The sequence below is a fragment of the Sebastes umbrosus genome, chromosome 8 (genome assembly GCF_015220745.1).
Source record: "Sebastes umbrosus isolate fSebUmb1 chromosome 8, fSebUmb1.pri, whole genome shotgun sequence".
Classification (NCBI taxonomy): domain Eukaryota; kingdom Metazoa; phylum Chordata; class Actinopteri; order Perciformes; family Sebastidae; genus Sebastes; species Sebastes umbrosus.
In genome coordinates, this window is record NC_051276.1 from 21304045 (window position 1) to 21321461 (window position 17417).

Genomic DNA, 17417 nt, shown 5'->3' on the forward strand with positions numbered 1-17417 from the left:
ATAATCCGAAAATGCTCCATTCAGAATAAAGCCTAATTCAGAATATCCAAACAGAATATGCTTTTTAGGGTATTAAATTCTGAATATTGTCATATAGTGAAATATTAGCATGCATGCAAACGTAGTCAGTGTTACACACCATCAGGCCTTCGACACTGTACCTATTTGAGCACCTCCACCTCTGTGCACGCCCTCTCTGATGGGAGCCGACGCTGGCAGCCCCGCTAACGAGCCGGGACCTTTATGAGTTGTGGACAGATCCCAGCAGCCTGTCCTGCGCTGATTTGATGCGAGGTAATGAGAATAATGAGCAAAGAGAGGGTCGAGGCAGCCTGGCTCTTGTCCAACTGGGCCCCACTGCACCATGGGACACAGGACAGGCAGGCAGGGGCACAAGGGGCCCTCATTACCAGGTCTGCTCACCCTACTGGGAGAGAGGGAGCAGAGAGGGAGAGCAGAGGGCAGCGATGATGATGGATGAGGGAGCAGCAGGGCGCTTGCAGCGAAAAGGTCTGAAAGGCAGGAGTGAGGCTTGTGGTTAGGAGTACCGGTTAGAGGCTCAGAGGTGTTGGCAGCATGATAGACTTTGTCAACAAGAGAGTCTGAAATGATCCCTGCAGTATGAGCCTACCTGGCATGACTGTACTTTTGCTGCTGTTGACTGTACTTTGAGTACGCACGGGCATGCAAGATTATTAAAAAAGCTTCCTGTTGACGTATAACAGCTTCATTCAACAGCAGGAAAGAAGGAGTTGCTTGTGATTTATGCTTGTACAGCAACAAGAATTAAGGGAAGTTTGCACTGAAACCTGTGACCAGTAAGTCACACGGGGCATGAGAACGTGCAGATTTTGCACGTCTGCATGATAGAAAATATATACACTATTATCACATCACTTTTTTGACTTTATCTGTTTTGCAAAGAGGGGAGACGACGGGCCGCTCAGTCTTTGCCTGAGCCTCTCTGAAACCGACCTTGAAATCGCCTCTGCCATTCTGAGCAGCTGGGGTTAGGAAGTTGTCCAACTTAAACAATTTTACCATCTGACACAGGGGAAGTGGAGCCGAGATGGCTAAAGATGGTATGGTGGCTGGAGAGAGAGAGAGAGAGAGGGAAAGAGAGGGAGACGGAGGGAGGGAGAGGAGGAAAGAAAGCACACTCCTGCAGTTTGTCTTATATAAATCTGAGGTTGTTTTTCTTAGTGGGAGATTAACATTATTTCCACACAGGCTAAGCAAATTACCTTGATGGGTGGGAACAAAGCAGAGGTGGGGGCAGCGCTATATAGCATGTAAAAACAGTGGAGAATGTGCGGACATGGTGAGGAGCCCTTGTGTCTAGACCCGTCTGGGTAGGACAAGGTTCAGATTGTACCAGCCCACCACTCTAAGGCCAGCTGTGGAGGCTGCACACGGGAGTCTCATTTCTCCCTCACAGAAAATTTGTGTTAGCATGTTTGCCCGCACACGCCATCAAGTGGCCCCCGGTTATAGGCAACAGTCACCTAATGAGAGTGCATGACATTAAGGGGTGGAGCGGGTGAGGAAGGGGTTAAGCGTGCTGGAGAGTGGAAACAGAAAGGAGGTGGGGGGGGGGGTGCTGCTGGAGTTGATAGACTCCAGATGTGTCTTTCAGATAAACTGGAGGAACGGGGTGTGTTTGTATTGCAAGCCTAGCTCAGTCGTGGCTCTGGGGGTTTATTGAAACAGCGAGCGAGCCCCCTCATAAGCCCATTACCAAATCGTACGCTTTATACGCCAGTAACTCTCTCTCGTTCGGCTAACTTGATATGGTTTCAATGGCATTTTTCCTCCAGAGGAACTTGAGCTTTCCCTGGACTTACTTCCCCCCACTTCCGTTTCTGTTCCTTTTCTGCTTTATTTTTGCATCTCCCCTCTCCCAGCTCACTGGGTCTCTCGCCGTTCCTCCCCCTTCCCACTCTCTCCACGCTGTAGTCCACCTACTGGCTGAAAAGTCACTCGCAGACATGAGTCTCCCTTTTCATTGATAATTTGAATGAAAGGCGTTTCCTTGCAAGTTATAATTTGCACATTGTTTCAACTCTTTGTCTATTAACTTATTGGTAAAGATATTCAACTTGTTGATGTTCGACTTGTGGGTCTTTCAGATCGAATGACTCAATTTGAATAAAAATAACAATATTTCATACATTATTATTAAGATCAGTAGGTGGAAAAACTGAAAACAAAATAGCATTTTGCCGCCTTTTCTCTCTTCACCTCTGACCGTGAAAACTTTGACTTTACATCATCTGACAAATATTAGGATCTACTGTATGTCCCATTAAAACCATAAACCTTTCATTGTATCTGACTGCTGTGCATGCTGCTGAAATTCAACGGAGCTGCCAAAGCGGGCATCGCCCCCTTCTCTCGGCCGCTCCAAAAGCCAGAAGTGAAGTCAATAACAGTCCGTGGTTCCAGAGTTTTCCTTGGCAGAATAATCTCCAGCTCGTCTTGCTGCAGACTATAGCAACATATAATCAACTTAGGACGTTTTACACTTCAAATAAAAGTGTATATTGCTATTTCTGTGCAGTTGGATCCACAGTGTGTGTTACTGTCAGTCACGAGCAGAACTGAGGGGCCTTATTCGTTTCAACCATAGCACAGTAATGGCAGTGGATGATCAGGTGGTGATTGTCAAGGAAATATCTTAAGTATGTGTCCAATGGTAATCCAAATGGCAACTGTTTTATGAATATAATATTTGGTTTCCACATGAACACAGATTCAAAGTTGATTAGGTATATCCAATCTGAGAGGAACCAGGAGAAAAAATAAAGAAAATAATCTGGGGAAGGGGTAGCAAAGCAGGAAATTAGTAGAAAAACAAGAGCTCGGCAGATCCCGGTTTCCTGTTTTGGGGGGAAGGCAGGAGTACGTTTGGGGCCGGCATGTTACAGAGCCCCCATTGTGAGCAAGTGTGTTGAGGAGTAGGGAGGTGGGGTCTGCGGGGCCATACACAGGGACGACTCTGCTCAGCGCTGAATCCCCTAACCCACCTGCCCCTCCCTACAGGGGAAAGCTAGCTAGTAAAAAAAGGAGAAAAAGGAAACTGTAAAAATAAACGAGCAAGGGCCTCTGTGAGAGACGCCAACTAGACAGGAAATGACACGCGGCACAAAAATGGTCTCCACCGACCTCTGTCAGGAACCAAGGTGCCCGTTATCCCCCCCCCCTCGCTTTTTTTCCCAACAAAACTTGTATATATTAGTTTTTGTCTTCAGGCAGTTGCTTATATTAGTTTGCAACGAGATATAAATACAATTAAAGTATAGAAATCTGCCCCGTAATGTCTTTCCATTAATAATTCCAGGAACAGGAAATTCTTGATTCCAGTCGGGCGATAATGAGTGGCCATTCCCTGGCTTCAGTCATTTTCCCAGCTCCCTCCGGGGCCTAAACAATGTCAGTGGAGCACTCCAGTCCCTGCTGCTGTGCTCCTGATAATGGAGCACTCCACGTCTGGAGCGCTTTACAGCCCATGTCTTCATTATTACCCTCTCGCTGCCCTTACAAGCACGTCGCTCCTCTCCAGCCTGCTGCATGGGGCCCAGGTGCTCATCCCATCTACCCACAGAGAAATGACTCTCCAGAATGGCAGAGGACCAGCCCCATTGATCAGGAGGAGTTTGTGGAGGGGGGGGTTAAAAAAAAGACATTCTTAATGGCAGCCACTGGTTTTAGGCCCAGCGGCAGCAGACAATGGTCCGTTCTGGGCTGGGAGTGAGCTCGAGATCTGTCGCAACCCCATCACACAGGCCGCATGTGGCGAAGCGGATAAAGTGCTGCACTCCCAAGGTTACAAAGCATAACTCTCAAAGGGGAATAATGACGTGTCAACACCAATCATGTAGCTTTTTGAAGAAGTCCATACTGCTACTGAAGATAATGAAAAAGTAACCGCGACGCGTTGCGACTTTTAACCTTTTTAACTATGATATTTTCATGCTCAGCAAGCGTGAGGCTTTGAAGTCTCTGCTATTATCCTCTCGCTTGGTGACAGCTGTTGTCATCGGCGTCGAGGCCGCCGAGCTGTGAAGTTGTTGTCAGGGAGGGCGCAGGCTACTTCAGAGGGCACACAGACGAGTCATCGCCTGAGTATGAGGCCTGCTGGAGCTACCGTACTGTAGCTTTGAGATAAATCTGGAAATAAATCTGAGAGGGTGGGCAAGTGGCGAGGGGCTGCAGCACAGATTTAGCCTGGATTAAGGTGTGGGGTTTAAAGCGCCTGGCTAGTGCTTCAAGTCCTGTTGACTCTGGTGAGCTCCTCCACATTCCCCAGCTTGGTGATAAGAGAGTGTATCACAAGTAGTGGACTGCTGATACTCTTCAGGCCAGAGCACACACAGCGCTGTGACCTCTCGAGCTGGGTATAAAGGAGCAGACTGGAGGAAATACAGATGTTTGATGTGTGTTTTTCTATTGCTAGTTGATGGCTGGTTTTATCACACTGGGCAAAAGGTGTATCTTCAGAAAGCTTGAGGTGCTTATAAACTACACACTGTCTGTGTCATGGGCCAATGTGTCTGTTTCATTAGCATAAAATCTCTGCAGCTCAGTGATGGTCATGCATGTACGCTTTAGATCAGAGAACTTTTTGTGGCCAGGGACCCCTTAATGGGGGGAACATTTTCCAAGGACCCCTCTTAATCGTAACACCGATTAAGCATATGCTTACTACCATTTGTTTTGTAGTGTCATGTACAATATACATGAAGGTCAGTGTTACACATTGAAAGCATGTGTGTGTTTGTGTGAGTGTGAAAAGGACAGACAGGGAGGGAGAGACGGTCATCAGAGAGAGGAAATAGTGGGCAGTGCCTCGTCTTTCATCGCCGCACTAATGAGCCCCGGGACACACAGGCTGGAAACAGCAGCATTGTTCTCTGGTCAACAAATCCTATACAGCTACTGACACGCAGAAATACATGAACATTCAGAGCGGGACGCATATAGGAACACAAAGATTACCATGTACATTGTGACAGGCCCACACACACATACTGGAGAGTGTTCTAGTTCTCTGTCAAACACACATTTGATTTGATTGGTGAAGTTTATTTAGTACCAAGCAATTCTTTTTGTCAGAATCATAGAGGTGGAAACGTTTCCACCTTTTTAAAAAGCTGTGAAGTGACAAGCTGGCGTGCACTCAAAGAGCTGGGCTGAGCTCTCCGAGGCTTTGAGACAAACACAGACCTCAGCCATTTGGTCCGAGGCCAGGTAGCCTTTGCTCCATCATTATAACCTGTCTCTATAATCCAGATAAGAGCGATGGCTCAGCGAGAGCGTGGACCAACAGCGAAACCCCTGATCTCTGACTCCATCCCAGCCATGCCATACCGCACCGTCTAATTTTTTACTGGAAGCTATTTTCTAAAACAGTTTTCCTGCCCCAGTTTGATCAAAATAGCTCATCTCTTGGAGAGCGGACAAGACAATGGTTAAGAGATGCCTGAGGTTGTACATGGTGTGAGGCAGCGTGGTCGAGAACAGCGGCGACAGATAATCTTGGTGGAAAAAAAAGGACCAGAAAGTCCCATGAGGTCTTGCCTACCGCAGTGGCTTCTAGCGTAGAAGTGAATTAGACAAAAATGCAGCCACAGCGTTGATGGTTTTGAGCTCCTGGAAGGAAATCCTCTTCTGCGAGCGGTCCTATGGGAGCAGGCATTTTTCATGCTGCAGCAACACAGATCGCATTCCAACCCACATCGGCCTTGTCCTGCCGATAGCCATCCGTCTCCTGACCTGCTTTAACCTCGCTATTCCCACCTGGGCAATAAAAAACGTCTTGTATTCAAAGTCTAATGCAGGTTAGCTGATGGAGAGGGGCATCTGGCTGAAGAGTTAAACACATGGGCGTGGGTGCGGAATGGGAAGAGGGTGGAGAAAAGTGCAGCGGATAGTATGAAATTAGATCTTCAAAGTAAGTTTAAGGAATTAATATTTATGGTTTTCAATGGCCAACTTTATCACAAGAGGAGTCATTTTGAAACAGCAGTTTTCAGATTCCACTATTATTTTATTTGGTCAAGTATGGGACGAGATTTCCTATAGGTGTGCAGAAATGCCCTGCGGTGTCCTACTGGAGGAGCCAGGTTTAGGAAATGTGTCGCTTCATTTTAAACTTAAAGGTGCTCTTTATGATATCCAGAGCATTAATATATGTTACGTTCCCCTCCGTTTAAGGTCCAGGGAATGGAGGGAGTAACAAAATTAATTTGTAAACCCAGGAACGAGAGAGGCTGGTAACACGATTGTGTGAAAATAATCTTAAAATGTATTAACAAAAAGTATGGTCACAAAAATGTACAAAAACCAAATGAAAACTACTCTTATAGAAAACGGGAGGTAAATACACAACTAAATAATTAGGGCCGTAACCAATAATAAAACAGTCAAATTAAAGCTACTGCTTAACAAATGCAGCGACCAACAACCCAGAAGTACTTCACTTAAATCTACTGCTCCACAGAGACAGTGAACAATCAGGTGCTAAACAAGTTAACACTACTTTCTAACAATATAGCACTAAAGACTTAACAATAAACCACTGCCGACTCCGACACACCCGTCAACCACTGACGTAACACACAGTCTCTGATACTGCAGATTTGGAACTGGACAACTTCTCCTCCATTCTCCTGCTCTTTTAAACTCTCCTCCTTGATTACTGATCAGCTGCAGCCGTGTGCTTCCACGGACTGCAGCTGCACAGGGGAGGAGGCCAGCACCTGAGGAGACAGAGAATAGGGCACAGAAACACAACATACATGCAACAAAGCAAGGCACGTAACAATATAGCGTCAAACAACTATTAGCTAAGTAAAGATATAGAAGAGTAATGTCTACCTGAGCAGAGAATGAAGTTGCTCTCCCTCTGTGTGTGTTGTAATCCAAGCTTCTCGCCTTCATTTAGCACTTTTAAAGAAGCCTTCTCTTGAAGTCTCGGTGTTATGGGAATAGTTCAACATTTCGGCAAATATCTTAATTCGAGAAAAGAGTTAGATGAGAAGATCAATACCACTCTCGCTATAGCCAGCAGCCTGTCTTTGTATTGCAAAGTAACTGGATATTGTGGTCATTCACTTGTAGATTGTGTATTTGGATGCTTGTATTGTTTGTGTTCATTGTTGTAACAATGTTTCTGAACATTGAAAAAGAGATTTTAATCTCAATAAGACTTTTACCTGGTTAAATAAAGGATATATATAAAGGATATATTGTCATCTAACTGTTGGCAAGAGGAGGCAAACAAGTCATCTATCAAAAATGTTAGAACTATTCATTTAAGATATATTATAGCATTTTCTCATCGACCTGATAATGTTCTCTCTCCTCAGGGACCTCAAGCACAACTTAATCAGCACCATCACGCCCGGAGCCTTCCAGGGCCTGTCTGAGCTTCGGAAACTGTAAGTAGACATTAACATGATTCACATTCCCTTCAGGTTCAAGGCAGCAAACATATTAACAGAATCATAAATGCAGACATTGACATTTTGAATTCAATTGTTTGGTATGAGACCAATGAAAGGAGTCAGGGTATGCAGCATTCACAGAAAGAGACAGACCCACGTATCCCCTCACAGCAGATAGTGTTATGGCAGCTCATGGCAGATGTCATGTGTTATATTGAGCTCCTGGTGTTAGTGTGACAATAAAGGCTTCCTTCACTAAGTGTTTCTGCCGATCCTTCTGCGATGTCATCTCTGGTGCCGCTCTCCCACCACCGTGGAAACCTCAGGGCCACGCACATTCTCCTCACAAGTCATTGGATGTGACAGGGCGGCTGTTTGCAGCAACTCATCGTGTCTTTCTTTGGACACCGAAGGTCTGGTTGTGGCGTGGGTCGGAGCTGGTCGTCTGTGCTGCGCCGCGTGACTCCCCTTCCCTCCTCCCCCTACTTGTGTTTTCCCTGCAAGGTCTGGGGCTTCTCAAAACAAACAGGGCGAGATAAACACATGCTCTGGACGGCTCTCTGCTGGGTAGTGTCAGAGGTGCAACAGAGCAGATCCCTCTCTGGCTGCGGCTATACATCACACTCAGAGGTGGACGGCAGAACAGGGGCCCTGCTTTTACCCCATCAGTGATAAACCTTTACTGGAGCAGAGATAAGGGAAAGTGGCAGGAACTGTGGGCATGCTTATTTACATGTTTAACATTCTAAGCTTCCTCGTAGTGGAAATCCCTATATATTTTATTATAAACAAGACCAGGAAGGAGGTCCTGCACAGCTTTACCTGTATGTCGGATTTGTAGTGTGTGATCTGATATCACAAAAACAACACAGGCATTGAAAGAGTCAAGATATCACAATCTGTGACAATTCCTCCCCCTGATTCAAAAATAACTGACACATTCCTTTGTCTTTCCACACTTTCAGAGACCTATCCAACAACCGCATTGGCTGCCTGACTGCAGACATGTTCCAGGGGTTGACTAATCTCACTAAACTGTAAGAGACAGATAAACTGGTCCCATAAAAATATTGTGCTTTTCTGCTTTTTGGGAAGCAATGGTGTTAACTTTTTTCATTTCTTGTGTGCTGCTAGGAACCTCTCTGGCAACATCATATCCACCATGGATCCAGGAGTGTTTCAGGAACTGCCGTCCCTCAAGCTAGTGTGAGTGTTAGACACTGTAACCACAACAAATTCACTCTCACAGCATACCATTCCATATATGAATAAAACAATACAAGACAAAAATAGTTTATTTTCAGTTAATATTTATTTAGCCTAGGGTTTGCTTTAACGACGACTTCAAGTCTGCACATAAGCTCAAATAAGCAATGAAGATCTATTTGACACGTAGTTATTTGAATTTGTTATTATTTGTCAATGTATTATTTGTAGATGAAAAACATATGTGAACCTAGTCAACCATAAATCCGAAGATTAGTGAATATACGGTACCGCCAGTTCTTGCATAATACAGTCAATTAATTTCAGAGTGAAAAAAATAAAACTGTGTTATGTAACAGATATAGTGTTGGGGTAGCTGTAATTCAACATGACCATCACTTCTCTCTCCAGGAACTTCAACTCTGACTACCTGTCATGTGACTGCGGCTTGCGTTGGGTCCCGGGATTCTTTCGAGGCAGTTCGGCCCGGCTGGGGGACGAGACCCTTTGTGCCTACCCCATGAGCCTGAAGGGAAAGCCCCTGCGTGGACTGAAGGAAAGTCAGCTGAGCTGTGGTGAGAGCCTGGCTAGAATGAGGCATATGAATGAGGCGGTTCACCGCTTTGTTTCAGAGAACATCAGCTCGGGAATGACAACGACAGTGCACTCATAAGATCATCCCAGAATTTTTTGAGGATTGCTGCACCAAAAAGGGGTTGAAAGAGATCCATCCCAGCAGCTCAGAAGGGACGTATTTCTGAAACTATCAGTGAGCCGTGTTGACAACTAATCCTGTGGGCTGCATTTACGAATTGCTGCTGTCTGCATCCAATCTGCTCCAGAACGGCAGACTCGTAATGGCTTCTGTGGAAACATTTAGCTGAGGTTGAGGGTAATGAGAGAGCAGCAGAAATAATTCAGAGTGATGTGTAACGGTCGTATCTGCATCTTTTCCCACCATGTCTTGTCAAGTATTTGTTTTAAAGCACTGACCAGAAGTGGCAACTGTGAATCTCGTTGTATTTAATACAATGACGATAAAACTTTCTATTCTATTCTATTCTATTCTATGTTGTCGCTCAGACGGCCCTCTGGAGCTGCACACCTTGTCGCTGCTGCCGTCCCAACGTCAGGTGGTCTTCAAAGGCGATCGGCTGCCCTTCCATTGCACCGCCGCCTTAGTGGACAAGATCACCACCTTGCACTGGCGTCACAACGGTCACCTGGTGACCTCTGACCCAGACATGGGTGTCCAGCTGGAGAGCAGCGCGCTGCACGACTGCACCTTCATCACCAGGTACAGAAACTTTAGTTACTCAGGCAATCTGACTGCTATCCTCTAAAGATGCTGTCTAAATTCAAATGTTTATAACCTTTTTGAATGGTCTGATAAACTTAAAGATGAATATTTAACCAGTTCAGACACACATTGAAGCATGTGGCGATAATGTGTTATAACGAGCTGTCTCTATCCCTCTTTATCCAGCGAGCTTATTCTATTCAACGTACATGTGGAGGCCAGGGGAGAGTGGGAGTGTGTGGTTTCTACCGGGCGGGGCAACTCGTCTCGCAGTGTTGAAATAGTGGTGCTGGAGAACAGCGCCTCCTTCTGTCCTGAGGATAAAGTTGTCAACAACCGTGGAGAGTTCAGGTCAGTTACTGTTACAGTGATTTATTATTACATACCTAAAGATTCAGCCGTCTCACTCTTCTCTGGTTCTTAATCCCCAGGTGGCCAAGGACTCTGGCAGGCATCACCTCACATCAGTACTGCCTGCAGCTACGCTACCCCTCCCTGACTGTGGAGGGAGGTATCGAGCAGAAAAAAGCCTCTCGGTACTGCGACCGCTCTGGAAACTGGCAGGAGGGTGATTATTCAGACTGTCACTACACTAATGGCATCACCCGTGTCCTGCACACCTTCATCCTGGTCAGTAGTTCTTAGGTTTACTACAATACATGCTTCTTGTTCACTAAATATTGGATTTTGTTTCATGACATCACCCTATTTATGCTTCACAGCGGCCCATCAACGCGTCCAATGCCGTCACTGTGGCGCATCAGGTGCGCACGTACACCCTGGAGGCTGCCGGCTTCACGGACTCTGTGGATGTGTTGTACGTGGCGCAAATGATGGAGAAGTTCATGGATTATGTCAGACAGCTGCGAGAGGTGAGAACAATTTAATTGCATATTTACAATGGTTATATGCGGGTATGTGTATATGACATTATTACTATCCCTTTAATGTAAAATGTCTGCGTGTGTGTTCCAGTTGTCAGAGGTGTTGGTGGAGATGGGCAGTAACCTGATGCAAGTGGATGACCAGATCCTCGCTCTCGCCCAGAGAGAGAAGAAAGCCTGCAGCTCCATAGTCTACTCTCTAGAGACGTTGGCCTGGCCTCAGCTGCACGGTCATGCTCAGGACTTCTCCATGGTAGGGACCATCATCCTAAGTTTTGTAACTTTTTTTTTTAATTTCATCACAAGCTTTTTTAACAGAGCAAGTAGAGCCTCTAGAAACTCCCACTGAATATATTTATAGTTCATTATGACAACAGGAAATACATGCATGTGTAGTTTATGAAATTTGGGAGTAATAAGTTATATTTTCATGACAATTTTGATGACAATACATGGACACAATCTTTACCATTTAGATTTGATTTTGATACGTGCAGGTGTCGAGGAACATTGTGATGGAGGCTCACTTCATTCGACCAGCCTACTTCACTGGAATAACCTGCACTGCGTATCAGCGCCGCGAGGTCTTAACGGGCAGCCCGGGAATGGAAACGTCAGAGTCCGTTCACGAGCAGCAGCTTCGTTTTCGCTGCAGCACCGGCTCCCATAACACCTCCCTCAGCAATTTTCCCCTAAAGGTGAGGCGTGAGCAACCCTTCTGTTACTACATACTGTGCCATCAGTAACCTGTTTTATCTACATTCACAGTTATCAAGGTGTACTGGTGGATTTCGGCATTAAATACAAAATTTGCATGTGTTTTTTTTCCTCCAGAACTCAGTAGCCCTGGCCTCCGTGACTCTCCCGGCCACTCTGTTTCCTCCTGATGCTCCCGCAGACTGTAAGCTGCAGTTTGTAGCCTTCAGAACCGGCAGCTTTTTCCCTCTGTCTGGGAACTCAAGCAACGCCGGGGAACACTCTCGCCGACGTAGCGTCAACACTCCTGTCATCTTTGTTGGACTAGGTGAGGAACCCTCTCAGCCTATTTAGTGATACTGCCTTTGTTTTCTCACATTTAAAGGAAAAGTGCACCCTAAAATACAGTTTGAAAGACATGTACTGTAGCATTTCTTGACATTTTGTTATTGTTATTCTTGTAGATGGCAGAGTATGATATGACATCATGTTAAAATATTTCAATTGCTGTGACACTGTAGCATAATTTCTAAACAAAAGATCAGCTATCTATAACATCCACAATAAGGTCTTGGGGTCAAACAAACACCCAACATTTTGGATTGATTTTCAAATATTTGAATCTAGAGAGAAATCCATTGAGAAGAAGAAGCAGGAAGCCACTTTCTCTACCAACAGCAGCACTAGTTGTATTTTTGCAAATGATGGAATTTACTTCTATACTATCTGAGCTACTAGACCTGACAAACCACTCACTTTTTCTTGACATTGATAATCTTTGCTATCATTTTAGCTCTTTCCACCTACATATAGAAAGCACAGTTAGTCCCAGTCGGATGTTGAGAGTCACTCGTCAAGCAATACAAAAGAACGTGAGACAAGCTGAGGGAGCACACAGTAGAATGGGCATCACAAACTGACTTATATCAAACAATATAAAAGTATCCGTGACCGAGTCCTCAGTTTAATTTCCTCCCTTTCTGTGACAGACGGCTGCAGCATGCGGAACCACTCGGAGCCCATCTGGGTGTCGCTCCGCCACTTGTCCCCCGGTACTGATGCTGTGGCAGCCCAGTGGAGCCTGAGGGCTTTGGAGAAACCGGGAAGCTGGAGCCATGAGGGCTGTCGGCTGGTCCACAGTGACAGCAGCACCTCAACAATGCGCTGCTCTATTCTCAGCAACTATGCTGTGCTGCAGGTGAGATAACCTTGAGTATTTAATTCATCACCCATCCAGGATCAGTGAGGCTTTCATTTGACCTGTGTGTGAATTTTCTTCTTTTTTTTTCTAGGAGGTGCCTGACTTCCCCAACTCCACACCCATCTCTGTAAGGGTGCTCCACCCTGTGGTCTATGCCTGTACTGCAGTGCTCCTACTTTGCCTCTTCACCATCATCATCACACACATACTACACCACAGGTACTACAGTGTATGTGCATGAACAGACTTCTCGCTGCTATTTGCGTCTTTTGCTGATTATTTTTTCTCCGCGCCCCTACAGTTCTATTCACATATCAAGAAAAAGCTGGCACACGTTACTGAACACCTGCTTCCACATCGCCATGACGACAGCCATCTACGCAGGAGGCATAAGCCTGACCAGCTACCCGGTGGTCTGTCAAGCAGTAAGTCATGAATTTACACAGTCGTTTTGTTTTGATTAGTGTGTAAGTGTGATGTCTTACCCGACTGTGACTTGTGCGACAGGTGGGCATCGCCCTGCACTACTCCTCGCTGTCGACCCTGCTGTGGATCGGAGTCAGTGCCAGGGTCATCTACAAAGAGACTGTGTGGAGAATGCCGCGGCAGCCGGAGGGAGAGCCTGCTCCACCTACTCAGCGACCTATGCTCAGGTCAGCAAGCAAGCTCACCTTCACCCACTTCCTGTACTGTGAGATTGTTGTTTGCTGTCAATACGGGTTAAGTTTTAGACAGACACAGGAGTTCTTGGCATTTCTTCTGCATGGCCACCCAAACTGAGCACCGTCAAAGTGAGTCATTGTGCCCGACAACCAAAGTCCCTCCGTTTTTGAGGAAACCTTGGAGGGACATAATAAGAGTATTGCTATAAGGCACAAAAAAGCTATAAGCCTATATGAGCTGAGGGTGGGGGAGGGGAGGAATGTATGAAACCAACATAACAGAAGCAGAGGGGGGTCGTCATAAATCTGAGCAGGGTGATTCAGGGGGTGCACTGTCTTTCCAAATATTCCTTTCTTTCTCCTTCCCTTGCCCCTGTGATCCTGAAGCTGCGATCATACACTGACCTCGCTGACCCTCCCGCCACCCCTTTTGTTGCCCACTCAGCCACGAGGGATTGGGCCGCAATAAATCAGAGACTTCTGGAGCCTATACTGACCCTCGTAACACTCTGCCCACTATGAGGGTGAAGGATCACACAGCTCTGCTCAGATTATAGACAGCCAGAGAGGCATAAAAACTGAAAAAAGGAAAATGACACCGACACGCATACTTTAAAAACATCGTAGCAGCCAAAGGTCATACAGCATCCTGTCGCACAAACAAGAACTGCTCTTTATTTCTCAAACTGCAGCTGGGAGCTTTTGTTTGATATGTTTTTCTGTGTTATTCAAGGTTCTATTTGATAGCTGGTGGAGTTCCTCTTATCATTTGTGGGATCACTGCAGCTGTCAATGTCAACAACTACGGCGACAACAGCCCTTAGTAAGAGCTTCTCTTTTCATCCTTGAGCCATTTGGCCCGTCACTTTGTGTTGTTTTGTTTGGTGCTGAAACAAATAAATCTGTGTGATATGTCGAACACACAGACGTGTCCTTGTTTCGCACTGACCCTCCTGACTTCTTCTCTGCCTCTTGCAGCTGCTGGCTGGTGTGGCGCCCCAGTCTGGGGTCTTTCTTTGTCCCTGCTGGCCTGGTGGTGTTGGTGACCTGGATCTATTTCCTGTGCACTGTGTTTCGCCTGAGGCACCGTGTGGCCAAAGAATGCACAGGAACCAGCCTGTCCTCTCCTGTGACCGAGAGCCAGCCCGCGCTGGCAGGAAGCACCAGCCTCCTCTCCACAGACTCAGCGGTGGGACCTATAAACCCTGTCGCGGTGCCAGAGGACCAGTACTCGCTGAAGACACAGTTCTTGGTGCTGGTGGCAACCCACTTCCTGTTTGTGGTTCTGTGGTGTTGTGGAGCCATGGCGATGTGGCTGACGGGGCACACTAGCTTGTTGTTTAGCTGTCTCTATGGGATGGCTGCCATGGTTCTGGGGGTGTTTCTGGTGGTGCACCACTGCTTTCGACGTCTGGACGTGCAAGCCTCGTGGCTGGCATGTTGCCCAGGCTACCGCCGCTCCCATCCTATGTCTACTTACACGCACACCTGCACTACTGGGAGTGGAGTGCAGACCTCTGAGCAGGGATCACAACTTTTCATTAACTGCCATCCACCGGGTGAATCTCATAACTCCTCATCAGCTCGGTCATCATCCACGCCAAGTGGAATCAGCAGCGTGGGTCCTGGGCCCTGCAAGCTCACCAACCTGTTACAGGTGGCACAAGACAATCCAAACAACACCTCACGTGCCCCTGTGGGCAACCACACCAGCACCAGTACTGACAACACCACCAAGCCAACAAACAATGTTCTGCCCATCATTAACTCTGCAGCCCCAGTGCATCCCCAGAGAAGGAAAGTGAGTAGCAGAACTAAACAAGGAAGCAGCCAGTATCACCATCGGGGTGAGGGCAGAGGTCACTATCGTCTCAAAGCTCTAAGGACTGCTGGAGGTGGGGGCAGCCTGGGAGCTTTAGGACCCACAGGTTTAGAGAACCTCAGTACTTCACACGTGGTTAACAAACAGGCCACGAGTGAGAACGGCAGCATCCACCACAGCCTTTCAGAAAACCAGGCCAGCCCGCTCACCAACGGGAAGCGCATTGGGGAGTCGTTGGCGACCAGCCCCTCAGAGGGAAGCGACGGGGGCAGCAGCGGGAGTCGCAAACCCTTCCCCCTGCTGCCTTCCGTGGCCAGCAGAGCGGCTATGCACGGCGCTCAGAGACGATGCGCCAGCAAAGACAATCTGAAACTGGCTGCAGCTGTGGAGCGAGACACCAAGCGCTGCTCCTACCCTTTGAACAGCGTCACCACCACTGTGCCCGGGGCCGCCGCCCCAAATGGCACCCTCAAAAACTCAGTGCTGGAGCTGGAGCAGGACATGAGCGGCACGGACCAATCCCAGAGCTCCGTCGGAATGAAGAGTGGTTTGTGGAAAAGTGAAACCACAGTGTAACCTATACTTATATGTGAACTTCTATGCATGACCTTAATGGACTAAAATGATTGGGTTATGTTTTAATGGTCTCTTGATTATAATAATTATATAATTTAAGATATGAAATCATGAGGCATCCAGGACCCTAAACTGGTACTTTTTGCCTCTGTAGCATTGTAAGAATTTGCTGTGAAATGGTAAAAAAAAAAATAATAAGGCAGGTTTTTTATTGTCATTTTCAAACATAAGATACTCATTTATTTTATTCATTTCACACACAAAAAAAAAGTACAAGATATCTCTGAAATTGGCATATGATGTTGATTTTGGATGTCTAATGAAAGCTTTACTGTTTTAGTTGTGATTTTTCTATGCATATCAACTATAGCATGAAATGGAACACACGATGGTCCATTTCCAAAGTACAGCTACATGCATTTAATCTGTGGACAACCTTTCACCTTTGTATGCTTCAAGTAATTGTTTGCGTGTGCTCATGTATGCTTTTGTATGTTCTGTGTGAGTGTGTGTATGTGTGTATGGGTGTGTGTGTATGTATGCACATACATTAGGAGAGTAATTGCATGACTGTGGCTGTACAGAATCTCTGAGTGAATTAAAAAAAAAAGCTATGCGAGACTTTTGAATATATGATAAAAGTGTTTCATTTTTATTTCTATGCTCCCACCAGCACTGACAGAGCTCTCCTTTTCTATTCAGAAAGAATAAAAACCAGGGGGAAAAACAATTGGCTTCCTTCTACCCAGTCACTTTATTCCATTTTCATTTCCAACAGAAGTCATTTTCTGGTTCTAATGCAGGAATGACTGCCCCCTCCTGGGTGGCGGAGAAACTTTTCAGTCATTGTCAGGGATCTGAAATGTGGTAGCATTACAAATCGGGCAAATCTCGCAGGTTTTGCAATGACAAACTTGTCCAACTCATGCTGACATAACCGTAATCCTTCACACTATAATTCTAGAGGTGTTGGAACTAAAAATGTCTCAAAGGATTATCCACAAAATACTTTTCACGCATCAGGGGCCTGACCAAAAAACATCACAGCATGCATAAGCTTTCTGAATAAATTCAATCAGAATGTTGCCTTCACTTTTGAGATAAAATTGCCTAAGCTGTACTTCTGCTTTTTAGTCAGTGATACACAATTCAGGAAATTACATTATCAGGAAATAGTGTTTCTATATGCAGCTCATTGTCACTGCTTTTTCCTATTGTTCTTCAGGAGGAAGTCTTCATGAAATCCAGAGAATCACATACTGTTTATTGATGTTGTTGTTAGAGGTGTTAATATGGTCAGTCTGTTGTGCATATATTCTGTGTGCAATGTGAGCTTTTTTTGATCAGCCCCAAGTAGGATGTACTCAGGATGTAAAACATGAATCATCTATTCCATCCATGTGACCGTGACTCACCTCTCGTGGAAAACAAATATAAACATTAAGATAGACTTGTCTTGTTCATGATTCAGTATGAATCTCAATGTCATCATGTTCAGGTACTTCATGCAGCTGGTGTCATTAAAGTCATCTCTGTGCACACCTTCTTTCATTGCCACGGCTTCAGTTATAGCTTTAATCTTCGCTCTCTGTATCAGTATCTATGATTTTGCTAATAATTCC

The 17417-nt window shown here is 45.9% G+C and overlaps 1 protein-coding gene across 1 annotated transcript in view; it reads left to right on the plus strand.

Moving 5' to 3' along the window:
* The window catches only part of adgra2 (adhesion G protein-coupled receptor A2), a 41831-nt gene extending 24491 nt beyond the window's left edge, over positions 1-17340 (plus strand). Inside the window, 17 exon segments of the mRNA XM_037776704.1 lie at positions 7371-7442; positions 8414-8485; positions 8583-8654; positions 9066-9229; positions 9738-9951; positions 10141-10305; positions 10386-10584; positions 10677-10826; positions 10930-11091; positions 11336-11536; positions 11673-11862; positions 12524-12732; positions 12827-12954; positions 13037-13160; positions 13243-13388; positions 14131-14220; positions 14376-17340. Coding sequence (XP_037632632.1) covers positions 7371-7442; positions 8414-8485; positions 8583-8654; positions 9066-9229; positions 9738-9951; positions 10141-10305; positions 10386-10584; positions 10677-10826; positions 10930-11091; positions 11336-11536; positions 11673-11862; positions 12524-12732; positions 12827-12954; positions 13037-13160; positions 13243-13388; positions 14131-14220; positions 14376-15795 — 3778 coding nt within the window. The 3' untranslated portion in view covers positions 15796-17340.
* The last annotated feature ends 77 nt before the right edge of the window (positions 17341-17417 follow it).